Below are 20,969 nucleotides of genomic sequence, written 5' to 3'. Positions count from 1 at the left end.
ACCTACACAGTTCAAACCTATGCAGTTCCAGGGTCAACTGTACTGTATGGTATCACATACATGTGGGATCTAAAAAAGCCAAACTCATAGAAACAGAGATTTAGAATGGTGAGTGCCAGGAACTGGGGGTGGGAAAAATGGGGAGATGCTGGTCGAAGGGTACAAACGTCCAGTCAGAAGATGAATAAGTTCTGGGGATCTAATGTACAGCATGGTGACCCCAGTTAACAATACTACATTATATGCTTGAAAGTTACTAAGAGAGTAGATCTTAAACGTTCCCACCACAAAGAAAAAAAGGTAATCATGTGAGGTGCTGGAGGTGTTAACTAACCTCACTGTGTTCATTATTCCACAATATATGTGTATCAAATCATCACTTTGTACAGCTTAAACTTACACAAAGTTATATGTCAACTATATCTCAATAAAGCTAGAAAAAACAGAAAGATAACCCTGTCTATATAGAATAGTAAAAAGAAGAGGAAATAGCTTCTTCACAAAACAAGTAGATATGTTCTGTGTGTTGCAAACTTACAAGTATAAAAATGTAAGGAAAAAGATGAACAATTCAGGAGATGATACTGTAAGCAATAGCTAAAATATACATATACAGAAAAATCTTGAGACGATGAAAGATTATGGTCAGTACAGCTTTAAAAAAGGCAGAATCAAGGTTTAGGGTACAGGGTGTTGGAACACCTAAAGCTTTCCACACTAGAGCTTGAATTCACACATCAATTACAGCTGTGTGATACTATCGATATGAAAAAGGACAGCATTAGTATCCAAAATCTACCATAAAAATGAAATAATTCTAAGACAAAATTGGCCATATGTGATTTTTTAAAGCTGTTTCAAGTAGAAAAAGATGACCACTTTGCAATCTTCTCTTTGGATAAAAAATTTAAATCTCAGTGGAAAATAAATTACCCATAAATCTGTAATTCAGTGATCACCACTCCTTACACATTAGTGTATTTATATCTAGTCTTCTTTTCCTCAGCCTAAATACTTACATAATATACCACATACATGCTTTTCTTTGTTACAAAATTATAAGCATACTCTCTCTATAAAACCTACATACTACTCTTTTTGCTTAACATATGTTCCCATGTCATTAAAAATTATTGGAAACATGTTTATGGCAATATAATACTTCAAATTATGGATGTTCCATAATTTGGCATTAGACTGTTTTCAGGTTTTCATTATTATTAAAAATGCTACAGTGAATATTTTTATATATAAATCTTTGAATCCGATCATTTCCTTGGAAAAAATATCTAGAGGTATGATCTCTCAGCTAAAGAATCTGAATATGTTTAAGACACTTGATATAAGGTTAATTGCTTTCCATTGAGACACTTATATGCCTCACCCATAATCCACAGTGTATGAAAGTGCTTATCTAAAGTTTGTGTTTACATGTCCACCTCTCTAAAGAGACTCTAAGCTCCTGTGGGAACTTATATTCATGGTATATTCATCTGTGTATCCCAGTATCTTATCATCTTTGTATCTCTGTATCTATCTACAGAGTTGATACTAAATAAATGGCTACTGAACTGAATTACAGCACAATGGCAAAACTGTATTCTCCACCTAAAAAGAATAAGAAATCCTCATTAGGAACATACATGTCCTACCTCTGCTGCTGAAGCAAAAGAATCGGTTGATGTGACACTCAAGGTGTCTCTCAGGCCAAAGTCATCCATATTCCCCTTCATGGTGATATCTGTATCTTTATCTTAAAAGAAAAGGTGAAAAGTTCAGAAATTGACATTCCTTGTCATTGCCATATTTCATATTCTATGGTTGTTCTTTTTTTTTTTGTTTGTTTAAACATCAGTCTTTATGTAGAATTCTGGAATCTAAAAGGAAAACAATACAGATCAATGGGATATAATCTGACAAGACTCTCCAAGTGCTTCAAACTGATTCTAAACACTGTCAAGAAGAGGAGAAAGTACTATAAAGGAGACATGTTTATTTTTCAAAGATATTAAACTATTTCAGATTTTAAAAGCTTTTGAGTAAATAATAACTTAAACTGGTATATAATAACTGGAGTTGGATTATCTACCAGCTATCAGCATATACCACAGATAGTTTGAAACAGAGCAATTTAAGTTGCCCAAATCGGGATAACTGGTAGGTTCATTCAAATTAAATGAATTATGCGCATAAAATGTTGTCTGGCCAGTCACTTGTGATAAACTGACCAATTAAAATAATTCAGGAAGATATCTTCAGTCTCTAAGGTCTACTTTAAAACACTGAAAGGCCCAAAATGATCTGGTTTAGGTCCCTGATGTTTATTCTGCTTACTTGATGATCAAATATAACTGCCCCAATTATTTTATTTTTATTTATTTATTTTTTGGCCACACTGTGGCGGCTTGTGGGTCTTAGTTCCCCAACCAGGGATTGAAACTGGGCCCCTGGCAGTGAGGGCACAGCGTCTAACCACTGGACAGCCAGGGAATTCCTCCCCAATGATTTAAAGTGTTGAAAATTTTTAAAGGCATTTGTAAACGGCTAATATGACCATACCAAGACAGGCTACCTATTACCAATACAAAGCATTCTGAACGTCCATGTCAATATCTTCACACGCTATCATCAGGAATCTAACTGTTAACATTACATTTTCATTGGTACAGCTACTATGGAGAACAGTACGGAGGTTCCTTAAAAAACTAAAAATAGAGCTACCATATGATCTTGCAATCCATTCCTGGGCATATATATGGAGAAAAACATGGTCCGAAAGGATACATGCACCCCAATGTTCATTGTAACACTGTTTACAATAGCCAAGACATGGAAGCAACGTAAATATCCATCAACAGAGGAACGGATAAAGAAGATGTGGTACATATATACAACGGAATCTTATTCAGCCATAAAAAAGAACGAAATAATGCCATTTGCAGCAACATGGATGGACCTAGAGGCTGTCATACTAAGTGAAGTAACTCAGAGAAAGATAAATATCTTAATGATATGGCTTATATGTGGAATCTAAAAAGAAATGATACAAATGAACTTGTTTACAAAACAGAAACAGACTCACAGACTTAGAGAAGGAACTTATGGTTACCAGGGAGGAAGGGTGGAGGGAAGGGATAGTTAGGGAGTTTGGGATTGACATGTACACACTGCTGTAGTTAAAATGGATAACCAACAAGGACCTACTGATTGGCACAGGGAACTCTGCTCAATGTTATGTAACAACCTAAATGGGAAAAGAATTTGAAAAAGAATAGATACATATATATATATATATATATATAACTGAATCACTTTACTGTTTATAGTTTTTTAACTATCACAATATTGTTAATCAACTATACTCCAATATAAAATAAAAAGTTTAAACAAATTACATTTTCAAACAAATTCAGTACTCGCTTATAGATGTGACTACATTGTAGCAAGCAACTGATACTCTTCAAATTCTATCACAAGTATGAAAAAAGCAAAGAACAAAATATATACGGATTTTTATTTTGATTTTCAATCTGCTTAATTTGTCAGATACTTAATCTTGTTTGAAAAGAAATCGGAAATCTCTTTGGCTTTCATTAATCCAAGTTTCTATTCCATCATTTTTTCCCAAAATAAAGGTCATTACCTTTACCATAAATGTTCCAAATCCTGTTTACAACCCCCAAGTACCAGAAAAGAGACCTTTTGTGATGCTCTACAGGAAGTGTAAAGTTTTAAAAAATCCAAACCATTAATTTAGTTGAAACTCAAAAGTTTTGCCATTTGTATTCCAATCTCTAAGCCAAGCAGAAGAGCGAATTGGGACAAGGTTTATTCCTATTAAGTATCAAAAATAACCATACGCATAGCATATTTTTTTCTACTTTATATTTGGTGGGACCATAGTTGACATTTTAACCATTTATCTTCCAAATTTAAGTTATAATTGTTTTCAAATGAAGCTTACATCAATCCTTTTAAAATACCTAACTTGTCAGTTCAAAATCCTACTACTAAATGACTATTAACTGAACAAAATCTGAGGTTAAATTATTCTATTTTCAAAAATAAAAGTTCTTTTAGGAATTTAAAATTTTTTCATCAAACTTGAGAACAAAACAACATAATCATTTTATACTTATAAACAGCTATAAAACTGGTATTTTGGGGCACTCATGTATCCAGAAAAATTCCCAGTATTCTCTTTTCAGTGCACATATGACCTTTGAAAATACATACACAAACTCTGAGGAATCAATTATTTACAAAATTAAATCAGCATTCATAACTTTCAAACCTTTATCTTCTTAATTATTTTCCATCGTTGGTATTAATTCTGCAAAAAAAAAAAAATCACAGTACAACCTTCATTATGCCAAAGCACGTTTAAAGTGGGATTAAGTTACAAGTCAACTAAGTTAAATCTTGGTTCCATATGCCTTTTGCTATTTTCGGAGTAGAACACAGACGTTTATCTTATGTCACTTTACCTTTCAGACATTACCCAGGAGCTGTTAAAAGTCTGTTTTACTTCACTCAACAGTAACCAGCCATTCAATGTCATCCAGATCAGCTACAATGGTTGTATTTTATTTTTTTTTAATCTAACAAAGAAAAGTGGCTCAGAGGAACTGGAAAGTCTTACTCATTAAACCCAACTTCATAAACCACAGACCATATCTCTCATTTCAGTAATTGTTATGATTCCTGGAATGACAACTTAATAATTTTGAAGAGAAATAATACATCTGTTTTTTAGATAAGCCAATAAAAAGTATAAAGAAAGAATATTGGGCAATATTTAACTGCTTTTGTGCAGTTTTAAAATTTACATACTTAAACTTTTAATTTTTCTTTTTTTTTTTTTTAAGTTTTGCCTGCGTTGGGTCTTCGTTTCTGCGCACGGGTTTTCCCTAGTTGCAGTGAGCGGGGGCTACTCATTGTTGCAGTGTGTGGGCTTCTCATTGCAGTGGCTTCTGTTGCGGAGCACAGGCTCTAGGCACGCGGGCTTCAGTAGCTGTGGCACGTGGGCTCAGTAGTTGTGCCTTGCGGGCTCTAGAGCGCAGGCTCAGTAGTTGTGGCGCGTGGGCTTAGTTGCTCCGAGGCATGTGGGATCTTCCCGGACCAGGGCTCAAACCCGTGTCCCCTGCATTGGCAGGCGGATTCCTAACTACTGTGCCACCAGGGAAGCCCTGCCAGATGTATTCTTTACTCAAGTTTTCGGTTTCTCTTGAATCTTCTCCAACATATAAATTTCTCTCCTTCTGTTCCCTTGCCCCATGCTACCCAGGAACACATACTGTTTTATAATATGCAGCTCAAGTACTATCTAACCCCTGCATGCATTCTCCTCCAAAAACTACCTAATTTGTTGCTTCTATGTAACGCAGTACAAAAAAGATGTTAAAACCATGGGTTTTGGAGCCAGACAGCTTAGATTCAAAGTCTGACTCTGCTACTTTTTAGCTGTGTAACCTTGGGTAAGTCTCTTATCTTCTCCATTCCTCAGTGTTCTCAACTGTAAAATCGGAATAAAATCTACCACACAGGGTTGTGTGAGAATTAAACAAGTTAATACAGTCGGCCCTCCGTAACTACAGGTTCCACATCAGAGGAGCCAACCAACCACAGATGGGGGGGAAAAATCCAGAATATTCCCAAAAGCAAAGCTTGAATGTGTTGTGTGCCAGGAACTATTACATAGCACTAACATTGTATTTGCAACTATTTACGTAATATTTACATTGTACTAGGTATTATAAGTAATCTAGAAATTATTTAAAGTATATGGGAGGATGTGCATAGGTTATATGCAAATACTACAACATTTTATATAAGGGACTTGAGCATCCACGGATTTTGGTATCCATGGGGAGTAGGGATGACTATATATGTAAAGTAAGCACTGGATAAATGTTAGCTATTCATATTATTATGCAAAAGATAAGGACATACCATTTAATACACTCTCTGAATCTTTATTTAATTACTGCCTGAATATGCAACCTGTCTGTCCAGCTGGACTGAAACAACTTGAGTGGATGAACTTTCTCTTTTTTTTCTCTTTCCTTTTTCTTTCATTTTTTCTTTTTTCTGATGGTTCCTAAAGTTCTCAGTACAGCATTGAACACAATGTAAACTTAATTATTTGTTCACATAAACTAAATAAAACTTGTTATTATAGACTGACCATTCTCAACACATGAAAAATCCCTATTTTAAAACCTGTCATGTATTTCCCCTGGGTTATTTTGCCTGTTCTATGACTTTAACTTGTTTTAAGAGCACTGTTAAAATTCTTATGTTTCGGGCTTCCCTGGTGGCGCAGTGGTTGAGAGTCCGCCTGCCGATGCAGGGGACACAGGTTCGTGCCCCGGTCTGGGAAGATCCCACATGCCGTGGAGCGGCTGGGCCCGTGAGCCATGGCCGCTGAGCCTGCGTGTCCGGAGCCTGTGCTCCGCAACGGGAGAGGCCACAGCGGTGAGAAGCCCGCGTATCGCAAAAAAAAAAAAAAAAAAAAAAAAAAAAAAAAAAAATTCTTATGTTTCTAAAATCCAACCCTAAATTAATTAAACTTATGATACTATAAACGTGAAATATGCAGCTTAAGCCCCTTAAGGACTCATCATTAACCTTAGAAGTGCCTAAAAGAAAGCTTTCCACATAATTGGACGATTAAATATAAAAAAAATGCTCCATGCATTGCCTCACTGGCTGTCAGTGAGGCAGCTTTTTTTTTTCTAACCTTCTTAAATAGTAAATCTAACATTTTTAAGAACATTTTTTTACATGTCTCCATCATCCAGAGCTTTTAAAACATTCATGCATAGACATAAACTATGTTCTTTGGAAGAACACTGAAAGTATACTGCTTACTTTTAACTAAACAGTCATATATTTTAGGCCGAAAATCTGACTGGGTTCAAGTCTTCCTCCTTCTTTAACAATCTCATAATTCACATATTACTTAAGTTTTTTCCAAAGCAGAATTTGCTTGAAAGTTATACAAAGAAAAAGAAAAAACTAGAGGACACTTCAGCTCTGGAACTTGGAACCTCAAACCTGGATCTATTTCTTTAAACCAAACCAAGTGGGTTTTCTGCATGTCTCATTTTTGCCATGCCCAGGCATATTCTATTTTCTGTCACTTAGAAGGCATCAGGTCTATTTTAACTTCAGCAGATTCTAGTGGAGATTCCAAAGATGCCACTCTTCTTTTCAAATCCAGGCTGTCCACTGTGGATTTTATAACACCAACAAGAAGAGGAAGCCTGCCAAATGTCTCAATGTCATCTGACTTCTATGTCACCAGCTATTCTCCAGATGATTTTTAGCAGTTTAAATATGACATGGAACCTTATCTTTTTTATGGTTTTATTAAAAATGGAAAAGGTCCTGCTGCTGACAAGTTATTTTCCAGAATCTGCTATAATCTGTTAAAATAATTAAGAAATCTAGAAAATTACTGCTGTTCTTTGTTTATCCTGTATGACTATGTGCTCCTTCCACACTGTGGATAAGTTTTTACTCTCATTTATTTTAATACTACAGAAAAGTTTGAGAGAAAAAACCAAACTGGAATACAAAAACCAAAAACAACATAGGGGAGGGGGAATTGGATGAAGGTAGTCAAAGGTACAAACTTCCAGGTATGTAATGTAAAACATGATAAATATAATTTGCACTACTGGAAGTTACATATGAAAGTTGTTAGGAGAGTGAATCCTGGGACCTCCCTGGTGGTCCAGTGGTAAAGAATCCGCTTTACAATGCAGGGCACATGGTTTCGATCCCTGGTCAGGGAACTAAGATCCCACATACCGCAGGGCAACTAAGCCTGTGCCACAACTACTGAGCTTGCGCGCCTCAACTAGACAGCCTGCATGCTGCACACCACAGAGCTAAGGCGTTCTCAACTCCACATGCCACAGCTACAGACCCCATGTGCTCTGGACCCCGCACACCACAACTAGAGACAGAAAAACCCGCACACCACAACAAGAGAGAAGCCCGTGCACTGCAACGAAAGATACTCCATGCCTCAACGAAGATCCTGCGTGCTGCAACTGAGACGCGACACAGACAAAAAATAAATAAATAATAAATAAGTCTAAAAAAGAGAGAGTAAATCCTAAGAGTTCACATCACAATAAAAAAATTTTTTCCCTATTTCTTTTTTTGTATTGCCTATTTCACCATTTTATTTTTTTACGTATTTTTTAATATATCAGGTTCTTATTAGTTATCTATTTTATACATATTAGTGTATATATGTCAATCCCAATCTCCCAATTCATCCCACAACAACCACCCCAATCCCCGCTTCCCCTCTTGGTGTCCATATGTTTGTTCTCTACATCTGTGTCTCTATTTCTGCCTTGCAAACTGGTTCATCTGTACCATTTTTTTAGATTCAACATATATATGTTAATATACGATATTTGTTTTTCTCTTTCTGACTTACTACACTCTGTATGACAGACTGTAGGTCCATTCACATCTCTACAAACAACCCAATTTTGTTCCTTTTTATGGCTGAGTAATATTCCATTATATATATGTACCACATCTTCTTTAACCATTTGTCTGTCGATGGGCATTTAGGTTGCTCCCATGATCTGGTTATTGTAAATAGTGCTGCAATGAACATTGGGGTGCATGTGTCCTTTTGAATTATGGTTTTCTCTGGGTATATGCCCCGTAGTGGGATTGCTGGGTCCCATGGTAGTTCTATTTTTAGTTTTTTAATGAACCTCCATACTGTTCTCCAGAGTATCAATTTACATTCCCACCAACCCTGCAAGAGGGTTCCCTTTTCTCCACACCCTCTCCAGCATTTGTTGTTTGTAGATTTTCTGATGCCCATTCTAACAGGTGTGAGGTGATACCTCATTGTAGTTTTGATTTGCATTCTCTAATAATTAGTGATGTTCAGAAGCTTTTCACATGCCTCTTGGCCATCTGTATGTCTTCTTTGAAGAAATGTCTATTTAGGTCTTCAGCCCATTTTCTGATTGGCTTGTTTGTTTTTTTAATATTGAGCTGCATGAGCTGTTTATATATTTTGAAGATTAATCCTTTGTCTGTTGATTCGTTTGCAAATATTTTCTCCCATTCTGAGGGTTGTCTTCTTGTCTTGTTTATGGTTTCCTTTGCTGTGCAAAAGCTTTTAAGTTTCATTAGGTCCCATTTGTTTTTATTTCCATCACTCGAGGAGGTGGGTCAAAAAAGATCTTGCTGTGGTTTATGTCAAAGAGTGTTCTTCCTATGTTTTCCTCTAAGAGTTTGTCTGCTCTTACATTTGGGTCTTTAATCCATTTTGAGTTTATTTTTGTGTATGGTGTTAGGAAGTGTTCTAGTTTCATTCTTCTACATGTAGCTGTCCAGTTTTCCCAGCACCACTTATTGAAGAGGTTGTCTTTTCTCCGTTGTATATCCTTGCCTCCTTTGTCATAGATTAGTTGACCATAGGTGCGTGGGTTTATCTCTGGGCTTTCTATCTTGTTTCACTGATCTATATTTCTGTTTTTGTGCCAGTACCATATTGTCTTGATTACTGTAGTTTTGTAGTACAGTCTAAAGTCAGGGAGTCTGATTCCTCCACCTCCGTTTTTTTCCCTCAAGATTGCTTTGGCTACTCGGGGTCTTTTGTGTCTCCATACAAATCTTAAGATTTCTTTGTTCTAATTTTGTAAAAAATGCCACTGGTAATTTGATAGGGATTACATTGAATCTGTAGATTTCTTTGGGTAGAAAAATCATTTTCACAATATCGATTCTTCCAATCCAAGAACATGGTATATCTCTCCATCTGTTTGTGTCATCTTTGATTTCTTTCAACAGTGTCTTATAGTTTTCTGAGTACACGTCTTTTACCTCCTTAGGTAGGTTTATTCCTAGGTATTTTATTCTTTTCTTTGTAACGGTGAATGGGATTGTTTCCTTAATTTCTCTTTAGATCTTTTGTTGTTACTGTATAGGAATGCAAGAGATTTCTGTGCATTAATTTTGTATCCTGCAACTTTACCAAATTCATTGATTAGCTGTAGTAGTTTTCTCGTGGCATCTTTAGGATTATCCATGTATAGTATCATGTCATCTCCAAACAGTGATAGTTTTACTTCTTCTTTTCCAATTTGTATTCCTTTTATTTCTTTTTCTTCTCTGATTGCCATGGCTAGGACTTCCAAAACTACGTCGAATAACAGTGGACAGAGTGGACATTCTTCTCTTGTTCTTGATCTTAGAGGAAATGCTTCCAGTTTTTCACCATTGAGAATGATGTTTGTTGTGGGTTTGTCATATATGGCCTTTATTATGTGGAGGTAGGTTCCCTCTATGCCCACTTTCTGGAGAGTTTTTATCACAAATGGGTGTTGAATTTTGTCAAAAGCTTTTTCTGCATCTATTGAGATGATCATATGGTTTTGATTCTTTGTTAGTATGGTGTATCGCATTGATTGATTTGTGTATATTGAAGAATCCTTGCATCCCTGGGATAAATCCCACTTGATCATGGTATATGATCTTTTAAATTTGTTGGATTCCGTTTGCTGGTATTTTGTTGAGGATTTTTGCATCTATATTCATCAGTGGCATTGGTCTGTAATTTTCTTTTTTTGTAGTATTTTTGTCTGGTTTTGGTATCACGGTGATGGTAGCCTCATAGAATGAGTTTGGGAGCGTTTCTTCCTCTGCAATTTTTTGGAAGAGTTTGAGAAGGATGGGTGTTAGCTCTTCTCTAGGATAGAGTTCACCTGTGAAGCCATGTGGTTCTCGACTTTCGTTTGTTAGAAGATTTTTTTTTTCCCAGTACATGGGCCACTCACTGTTGTGGCCTCTCCCATTGCGGAGCACAGGCTCTGGATGCGCAGGCTCAGCAGCCATGGCTCACGGGCCCAGCCGCTCCGCGGCATGCGGGATCTTCCCAGACTGGGGCACGAACCCGTGTCCGCTGCATCGGCAGGTGGACTCTCAACCACTGCGCCACCAGGGAAGCCCCATTAGAAGATTTTTAATCACAGTTTCAATTTCATTACTTTTGACTGCTCTGTTCATATTTTGTTTCTTCCTAGTTCAGTCTTGGAAGGTTATGCCTTTCTAAAAATTTGTCCATTTCTTCCAGGTTGTCCATTTTATTGGCATAGAGTTGCTTTTAGTAGTCTCTTATGATGCACTGTATTTCTGTGGTGTCCATTTTAACTTCTCCTTTTTCATTTCTAATTTTATTGATTTGAGCCCTCTCCCTCTTTTTCTTCATGAGGCTGGCTAAAGGATTATCAATTTTGTTCACCTTCTCAGAGAACCAGCTTTTAGTTTCATTGATCTTTCCTGTTTTCTTTGTTTCTATTTCATTTATTTCTGCTCTAATTTTTATCATTTCTTTCCTTCTACTAACTTTAGGTTTTGTTTTTTCTTCTTTCTTTAGTTCCTTTACGTGTAAGTTTAGATTGTTTATTTGAGATTTTTCTTGTTTCTTGAGGTAGGACTGTATTGCTATAAACTTCCCTCTTAAAACTGCTTTTGTAGGATCCCATAGGTTTTGGATCATCGTGTTTTGTCATTTGTCTCTAGGTGTTTTTTGATTTCCTCCTTGATTTCTTCAGTGATCTCTTGGTTATCTAGTAATATATTGTTTAGCCTCCATGTGTTTGTGTTTTTTATGTTTATTTTCCTGTAATTATTTCTAATCTCATAGCGTTGTGGTTAGAAAAGATGCTTGATATGATTTCAATTTTCTTAACTTTACCGAGGCTTGTATTGTGACCCAAGATGTGATCTATCCTGGAAAATGTTCCGTGTGCACTTGAGAAGAAAGTGTATTCTGTTGTTTTTGGATGGAATGTCCTATAAATATCAATTAAGTCCATCTGGTTTAATGTATCATTTAAAGCTTGTGTTTCCTTATTTATTTTCATTTTGGATGATCTGTCCATTGGTAAAAGTGGGGTGTTAAAGTCCCCTACTATGATTGTGTTACTGTCGATTTCCCCTTTTATGGCTGTTAGCATTTGCCTTATGTATTGAGGTTATCTAAGAGGCTTGTACAAGCTTCCTGATGGGAGGGACTGGTGGTGGGTTGAGCTGACTGTTGCTCTGGTGGGTAGAGCTCAGTAAAACTTTAATCTGCTTGTCTGCTGATGGGTGGGGCTGGGTTCCCTCCCTGTTGGGTGTTTGGCCTGAGGCGACCCAGCACTGGAGCCTACAGGCCCTTTGGTGGGGCTTATGGCAGACTCTGGGAGGGCTCACAGCAAGGAGTACTTCCCAGAACTTCTGCTGTCAGTGTCCTTGTCCCCACGGTGAGCCACCGCCACCCTGTCTCTGCAGGAGACCCTCCAACACTAGCAGGTAGGTCTGGCTCAGTCTCCTATGGGGTCACTCCTCCTTCCCCTGGGTCCCGATGTGCACACTACTTTGTGTGTGCCCTCCAAGAGTGGAGTCTCTGTTTCCCCCAGACCTGTCGAAGCCCTGCAACCTAATCCCGCTAGCCTTCAAAGTCTGATTCTCTGGGAATTCCTCCTCCTGTTGCTGGATCCCCAGGTTCAGAAGCCCGACATGGGGCTCAGAACCTTCATTCCAGTGGGTGGACTTCTGTGGTATAAGTGTTCTCCAGTTTGTGAGTCACCCAACCAGCAGTTATGGGATTTGATTTTATTGTGATTGTGCCCCTCCTTCCATCTCATTGTGGTTTCTCCTTTGTCTGTGGATGTGGGGTGTCTTTTTTGCTGAGTTCCAGTGTGCTCCTGTTGATGACTGTTCAGCAGTTAGCTGTGATTCCAGCCCTCTTGCAAGAGGGAGTGAGTGCACGTCCTTCTACTTGCCATCTTGAACCAATCTCCTTTTCCTATTTCTTTAATTTTGTATCTATATGAGACAATGGATGTTCACTAAACTTATTGTGGTAATCATTTCATGACGTATGTAAGTCAAATCATTATGCTGTACACCGTAAACTTACACAGTGCTACATGTCAATTAAAATAAAACTGGAATCAAGAAACCCATAATTTCAGAAAGTGAAAGAACTGAGTGAGCTAACAGATGATATTTTCTTGATTTTTCCCTCAATGTACCTTAATATTGAAAAGGGCAGCAATGAAATCCACTGGAGCAAAAGAAAGGCTATCTGATCAATTCTTGATGTGTTATAACTTACACAGTTTTGCCTATGTGAAACAGTACATGTACAAAACAGCCTGATACTATGTCCCTACTCAAAATAATAGTTCCACAACAGTTGTCGGTGGCTTTCCCTGTTTATCAAAACTTCTTATATGCCATGACTGGCCAACATAACAACTGTGATTCCTAACTGGGAAATACAGCTGCCAATGCAAAACAAGTAATAGAAGGAAAGAGAAAGGAGTAACAGCACTTTATACCTTTTTTAGGAGAAGAAAGAAGTAACTGGTTTACCCAAAGGGCAAAAAGTAATTAAGGGTAGGTCTGCAGTTATGGAGACTTTAATGGGGACACTAGAACCACTGGTCACTCTGTACACTACACAAAGGCCCCTGGCTGATGGGACAAGTGGGGGCAGAACTCCAGCCCACATCTTAGGCCTACATCTTCCTGGAAGAAGTTGAACCTTTTTCTTATCACAAACGTGCCCTTCCCAAGAGGCTACATGGGCCTTTATCTAAATAAAACAAAGGCCTTGGATGGGCTAGTGCAGGTCCTGTACTTAGAAATCCAAGTGGATAAGATATAACTTGAATACAAAAAAGGCAAAGGCAAGAAGCAGGAATTTCCCTTGTGTGTGCCACCCCAGCAATTTTCATTATACTGCTTTCATCTCTGAACTGATTTTGACTTGCATATATAACACCACTTACACTTCATTTTGTAGTTTTGTTTAACACTTTGAAATTAAGATTATGAGCCTTAATGCGTGAGAGAAAATTACAGGGCAAATTTCTCACATGTTCTGCAATTTGCAGTCTGTATATTTAGAGGTCTGAGTATACAAGTTAGGCCTGTAATTCACGTCATTCCCTAAAAATAAACCCTCAGGGAGTTTATCCTCTGACCACAGTGATTCTGCAGGAAAGGAAAAGGACAAGGTCGTAGAGTGTCAACTCTGGGCTGTCTGACATTTGACATAAGATGATAGGGTGAGGTTATTTCCTCTTGCTGCTGAGCTCTTTCAATATCGCTAAATGTTCTATCTGGCTCCTTACCAAAAGAGAAGAAAATCGTCTCTCTAGCGGTCGGGAGGTCCCACTTTACAGCTTTTCCTGTTCTCTGCCAGAGAATTTGTGCAGTCAGTACTAGGCTGGAAAAATTTCTAATTTCCCCTGAAATCCTAGGCATAAGTAAGCAGAAAGAAAGATGGATAAAATATTTAAACTGTACCAGTCAATGTTTCTACAATCTCCTGCAAACAAGTAAATTTGATTATAACTTCTTATAATTCTCAGTGGCTCCCTGTTGCCTAAAGGTATAAAACAAAGAACTTCAAGATTTATCTCCTGCCCACCTTTTTAGATTCATTTCCCACCACTCCCCTATATACATTGTGTTCCCAAGACATATCAAACAACTTATAGTTCCCTGAACAGGCTCCACTCTACACCTTGATCCGTGTTATTCCCTCCACTGGGAATGCTCTTTTCTCACGCTCCTGGTGGACTGTCTTTCTTCAAGTGTCACACTTTTCGTTGTGTGACACCTCCACAGCACATTCTAAACACATTATTACAGCACTTACTTCACTGTACTATAAAATTTTTTAATGCCTATCTCCAAAACTAGATTCTGGGTTGCCTAAAAGCAAGAGTGAAATCTTCTTCATTCTTGTCTCTCCAGTGCCTTATACCGTGTTTGACATATACCAGGAAAGCAAATGTTTGCTAAATAAATATTCCAGACCTAAGATTCTGAGTTCATTCTGTTCAAAAAATAGATTATAAAGAGGCCTAAACACATATCTGAAATATGCAAAGCGATGCTGGTAAGCTACAAAAATTCCTGGTTTGTTTTTAAGGGCTAAATTTGTTCCTACACATCATTATAAAAGAATTTCAAAGTCCTTTGCTTCAGCCAAAAAAACAACATTTATCAAACTTATGGCTTCAGAGTTGCCTGCTAACATGGTTATTGCAAACACATACTATTCTTTACAGAATATGTAAGCATACAACAACATGGATACAACTAGAGGTTATCACAGCAAGTCAGAAAGAGAAAGACAAATATCATACGATATCACTTATATGTGGAATCTAAAATATGACACAAATGAACCTATCTATGAAACAGAAAGAGAATCACAGATACAGAGAACAGACTGGTGGTTGCCAAGGGGGAAGAGGGTGGGAGAGGGATGGATTGGGAGTTTGGGATTAGCAGATGCAAACTGGTATATATAGAATGGATAAACTACTGTATAGCACAGGGAACTATATTCAATATCCTATGATAAACCATAATGGAAAAGAATATGAAAAAGAATCTATATATATATATGTATAACTGAGTCACTTTGCTGTACAGAAGTAATTAACACAACACTGTAAATCAACTATACTTCTATTTTAAAAAAGAGAGAAAATATAAGCATACAAACTACAAAGCCCAATTAATTTTAAAAGAAATCTGAAGTATAGATTAAACTTTATCTGTTGTAAACCATATCAACTAAATAATATGCCCAAGAAATTGTAAGCAAGCTTCATTTGTCATTAATCAGGTTTATTTTTACACTGGTATTAAATTCAGCAATCTGGTCCTGCCCTAATAATCTAACCAAAGTGAGTAAAAAATAATCTTAATTCCTGAATGCACTGTTACAGAAATAAACTACCAAACTATGTAATGATGTATACTCTGCATGATATGACAAGAAAAGTCTCCTAAAATATAACACCATTCCTTGGTGTTAGTTGTTGTGACCAACTAAAGTCTAATTTTTTCCAAAATAATTCAAATAACATAAATTTCTGTTTAACATGAAAAATATATATACTTTTATTGTGTAATATTTGATATGTACAAAAACTATATATAGGGGCTTCCCTGGTGGTGCAGTGGTTGAGAGTCCGCCTGCCGATGCAGGGGACATGGGTTTGTGCCGTGGTCCGGGAAGATCCCACATGCCACGGAGCGGCTGGACCCATGAGCCATGGCCGCTGAGCCTGCGTGTCCGGAGCCTGTGCTCCACAACGGGAGAGGCCACAACAGTGAGAGGCCTGCGTACCGCAAAAAAAACCCCAAAAAACTATATATAACATAGGTGCATATTTTGAATCAAAATACTAAAACAAACATTTGTGAATCTACTACTCATTTACAGCCACTTTTCTTTTCTTTTTCTTTTTCTTTTTTTGGCTGCACCATGTGCCTTGCTTCCCAATCAGGTATCAAACCCAGGGCCCCAGCAGTGGAAGCACAGAGTCCTAATCACTGGACCGCCAGGGAATTCCCTACAGCCACTTTTCAACATTTACAAAATTATTTACTTATTAAGGAAAAAATAATATAATCATGCAGAAGACACTACTGTAAATATCATCTCCTTACCTGATACTCATGAATCTCCAAATGAATTTCATAGATATTCAGCAAAAACAGCAGCAGATAACCAAAGATAACCACATGTCCCAAACCCTTATCTTAGGCTCTTAAACAGACTGAGGGCACTTCAGTTGGGAAGTATGGGAAAGAATGGAGGTGGGAACGAAAAGTTAGAAGAAGGATCTTCTGCTTTGTAGAGGGAGCTTAAGCTCTGAGTTTTACAAAATAGCTCAGTATTGAGGTTTATACTAATCTACATGGTATTCTAACTGCTTCCTAAAAGTCTTAATCGGCCAATCAGACTATAAGTAACCTGAAAACAGGCATTTTAGTCCTTATTTCATCTGCACGTCATCACACATAAGGCATACAATAAACAGTTAAATAAATATTTGCAAGGTGACTTTTAAGCTTTAATTCACTTTAGCAGTATTCACGAGTCCCTACATCAACACTCTTGTACCTAACTGGGAGCCTACAGCAGTAGGGGCACAGTCTTTGATTCTGTGTAGTTGGCCAGCTAACTCATGGTCCTCCTTTCTACACAGCTCTCTTCAGAGGCAAAAAGACTCTAAGAATCTATCCAGAGCAGTAAGATGGGGGAAAAAAAAGAAGGAAAGAAAAGAACGCATAAAGGTCGGAAAAAAGCATAAGGGTTGGAAAGAAAGAAAGAAAAATAAACAGGTTATCATTCATAGATACATGGTCTAGATAAAAATTCCAAAAGAACCTATGACAGGGACTTCCCTGGTGGTCCAGTGGGTAAGACTCCATGCTCCCAATGCAGGGACCCCGGGTTCAATCCCTGGTTGGGGACTAGATCCTGTATGCATGCCGCAACTGAGAGTCCGCATGCTGCAACTAAGAAGTCCACATGCTGCAACTAAGAAGTCTGCATGCCGCAACTAACAGTCTGCATGCCGCAATTAAGAAGTCCGCAGGCCACAACTAAAGATCCCACGTGCAGCAACGAAGATCCCACGTGCCGCAACTAAGACCCGGCGCAACCAAATCAGTCAATCAATCAATCAATATTATTAAAAAAAAAGAACCTATGACAAATTACTGGTGGTAGAACTAAGAGTTAATAAGGTTGTTGATAATATTCAAATGTAAATATCAACAACATTTTAGATACCAGCAATAAAAAATTAGAAAATAAATTTAGAAAAGATACCGTGTACAATGACAACAAAACTATACGGGACCTAGGAATGAAGATATATAAGACCTCTATGGAGAAAACTATAAAAAACTATGAAAGACATAAAAGACTTAAGTAAATGAAGAGCCATATCATGTTTGTAGATGGAAACATTAATATTATGAAGATATAAATTCTCCCACAAGCTGACCTAAATATGCAAAGCAATAATCAAAATCCCAAGAGGGGCTTTCATGAAACTTGACAAGTTGTCCTAAACTTCACATGGAAAAGCAAAGGGCTAAAAATAGCCAAAGCAATCACAGTGGGGACTTCCCCCGTGGTGCAGTGGTTAAGAATCCACCTGCCAATGCAGGAGACTCGGGTTCAATCCCTGGTCCGGGAAGATCCCACATGTGGCGGAGCAACTAAGCCCATGCACCACAACTATAGAGCCTGCACTCTAGAGCCCACGGGCCACAACTACTGAGCCTGTATGCTGCAACTACTGAAGCCCGTGCGCCTAGAGCCCATGCTCCGCAACAAGAGAAGCCACCTCAATGAGAAGCCTACATACTGCAACAGACCCAATGCAGCCAAAAATAAATTAATTAAAATTAAAGAACTTAAAAAAAAAAAGAACACAGTGAATGGACTCACCCCGTCAGGTGTCAAGGCTCATTATAAAATTTTATAAAGCTACAGTAATTAAGACACTAGAAACCAATGCAGAAACAGACAAACAAAACAAAACAGAGAGTCCAGAAAAGACACACATATAAAACAACTTGACATATGACAGGGGGCATTTCAAATTAGTAAGAACAGGATACATCATTCAGTGAATGGTACTGAGGCAACTAGTTATCCAAATGTTTTTTTTTTTTTGGTAAAAAAAAGAGTAATAATATACATTTAAAAAATCAGCTCCTGACTGCTTCCACAACAGGCAGAAGCAAATGATTCAAAGCATGTTGAATTATACAAAGGAAGAGCATCAGCAAAGAAATGGCAAAAGAAAAACACTGAAAATTTACTAAAAACCCGGAGTCGATTATAAAACTAAAATCTTAGAGAAAAATTTCAGTTTTGGAAGAGAGCTAGTCTGGCTGGAATATACGCGAAACAGTAAAATAGGTCAGAAAAGTGGTCTGAGAACCTGGGAGTGACAAGATGAGAGCTCTGCATCACGAAGATAACTACAGAAACAAGGTACAGATTTACCAGTGGGGAGAGAGACTGGAGGTAGGAACCTTATTAGGGGATTATTAAATCCCAGCAAAATACAATGAGGGTGCAGAGAAAGGGGAACGAACGACAGCTATATTATGGAGGCAGAATTGACAGAACTTACTAGATTACTGGATGTGCTGGCAAGGAGTATATCCACTATCATTTTTTGTTTTCCTCCTATGCATATGGCAAGACCAAGGATCAAGTAAAGTAAAAAATCTTAGCTATATCTGAAATAAATACTTCCACAAAGTATTTGTCCTTCAGATGGCAGTTTTCTTTTCTAATGCAGAGAAAAAGTAGATTTATAAAGAGCATCTTTTTTTACTTTCCCAAATAACTTTGAACATGGTTTAAATACCTTATTTCAGGAAATGCAAACTTGTTACTACTAAAATATGAGAAAAATAAATTTCCAGAAACAAATAAATGCTGTCTGGAGCATAACTGAACAATATCACTGTAAAACAAGTTATGAACATGTGATAGCATCTACCTGTAACCACGTGTTTTTTTTTTAAATAAGAGCCTATTCAAAAAAATTTATTCAGAGAACTAATTACAATGAAATAAAATTTCCAACAGTATCAGAAAGAACACACACTTTGAAAAGATACCACATGTAACATAAAAGTCCAGAGTATTGGAAATGAGTTCATTTCTGCCACAACCAACATGATTGAACCGAAAGTGCAATAATTAAAAGAACAACCAGGACACAAAATTCATATTTTAAGATTAATCTTCTAACAGGTTAAGAAAGAGTCAAATGTGGGCTTCCCTGGTGGCGCAGTGGTTGGGAGTCCACCTGCCAATGCGGGGGACACAGGTTCGAGCCCTGGTCTGGGAAGATCCCACATGCCACGGAGCAACAAACCCCTGCGCCACAACTACTGACCCTGCACTCTAGAGCCCGCAAGCCACAACTACTGAAGCCGTGTGCCACAGCTACTGAAGCCTGCACGCCTAGAGCCAAAAATAAATAAATAAATTATAAACAGACGCCCTCTGGCGACCTACACGCAGAGGCGGGGCCAAATCCAAAGCTGAGACCCGGGAGCTGTGAGAACAAAGAAGAGAAAGGGAAATCTTTCCCAACAGCCTCAGAAGCAGCGGATTAAAGCTCCACAATCAACCTGATGTACACTGCATCTGTGGAATACATGAATAGACAACGAATCATCCCAAATTGAGGAGGTGGGCTTTGAGAGCAAGATTTATGATTTTTTCCCCTTTTCCTCTTTTTGTGTGTATGTGTATGCTTCTGTGTGAGGTTTTGTCTGTACAGCTTTGCTTCCACCATTTGTCCTAGGGTTCTGTCTGTCCTTTTTTAAAAAAAATTTTTTTTCTTAATAATTATTTTTTATTTTAATAACTTTATTTTATTCTATCTTACTTTATTTTACTTTATCTTCTTTCTTCTTTCCTTCCTTCCCTCCTTTAGACAACGAGTCATAAATAAATTAATTAAAAAAAAGAAAGAGTCAAATGTATAAATTGGACAGGAATACATACAGGGATGATAAGTCAATGGCATATAATCTTATTGCCTGTTTCATAGGGCAAATATGATCAAATACTGGAAATTACATAGGAGTCAAACTAAAAGAAGAACTTCAAAGAAAATGATAAGTACACAATTCAGGAGAGTGTCTGCCACTTGAGTGGACAGAGTGATATGAGTGGGAGATTGGTTAGGTGGATTCTATGGTGATAAACCATGTATTTTTAAAACAATCTTAGAACAGGCCTCATAAAAATGCCAGAATATATATGAATGGATAACAAGTGTTACCATATACCTATGCTAAAATACGATATACATGTTATCTCATTTCATCTTCACAATTCTATGAAGCTGATCCTAATATAGTCCTCCAGCTTACAGATGAAGAATATGAGTCTAAGAAAGGTCAAGGCTTGCTTAGGTTTCATAGCTAGTAAAAGTGGTAGAGCCAGTATTTGAACCCATGTTTGTTTAACTCCAAAGCCCACGTTCTTAACCACTAAGCTATACTGTTTACAACTGAAAACGTATTGCAGTCTTTTGGTTGAGTCTTCAAAAATTATCAGTACGATA

General features: G+C 37.5%; 1 protein-coding gene across 2 annotated transcripts in view; it reads right to left on the bottom strand.

Annotated features, from left to right (window-relative positions):
- The window catches only part of MIGA1 (mitoguardin 1), a gene marked incomplete at its 3' end in the record, with an annotated part of 94,228 nt that overhangs the window by 23,333 nt on the left and 49,926 nt on the right, over positions 1–20,969 (bottom strand). For both annotated transcript variants that reach the window (XM_079727110.1, XM_079727111.1), the window contains one exon: positions 1,653–1,753. In XM_079727110.1, the coding sequence (XP_079583236.1) occupies positions 1,653–1,753 (101 nt within the window). The remainder of the gene's footprint in view (positions 1–1,652; positions 1,754–20,969) is intronic.

This window comes from Hyperoodon ampullatus (assembly GCF_949752795.1).
Source record: "Hyperoodon ampullatus genome assembly, chromosome: 2".
NCBI lineage: Eukaryota > Metazoa > Chordata > Mammalia > Artiodactyla > Ziphiidae > Hyperoodon > Hyperoodon ampullatus.
The sequence above is the reverse complement of the archived record's forward strand: the minus strand, read 5'-3'. Positions and strand labels throughout refer to the sequence as shown.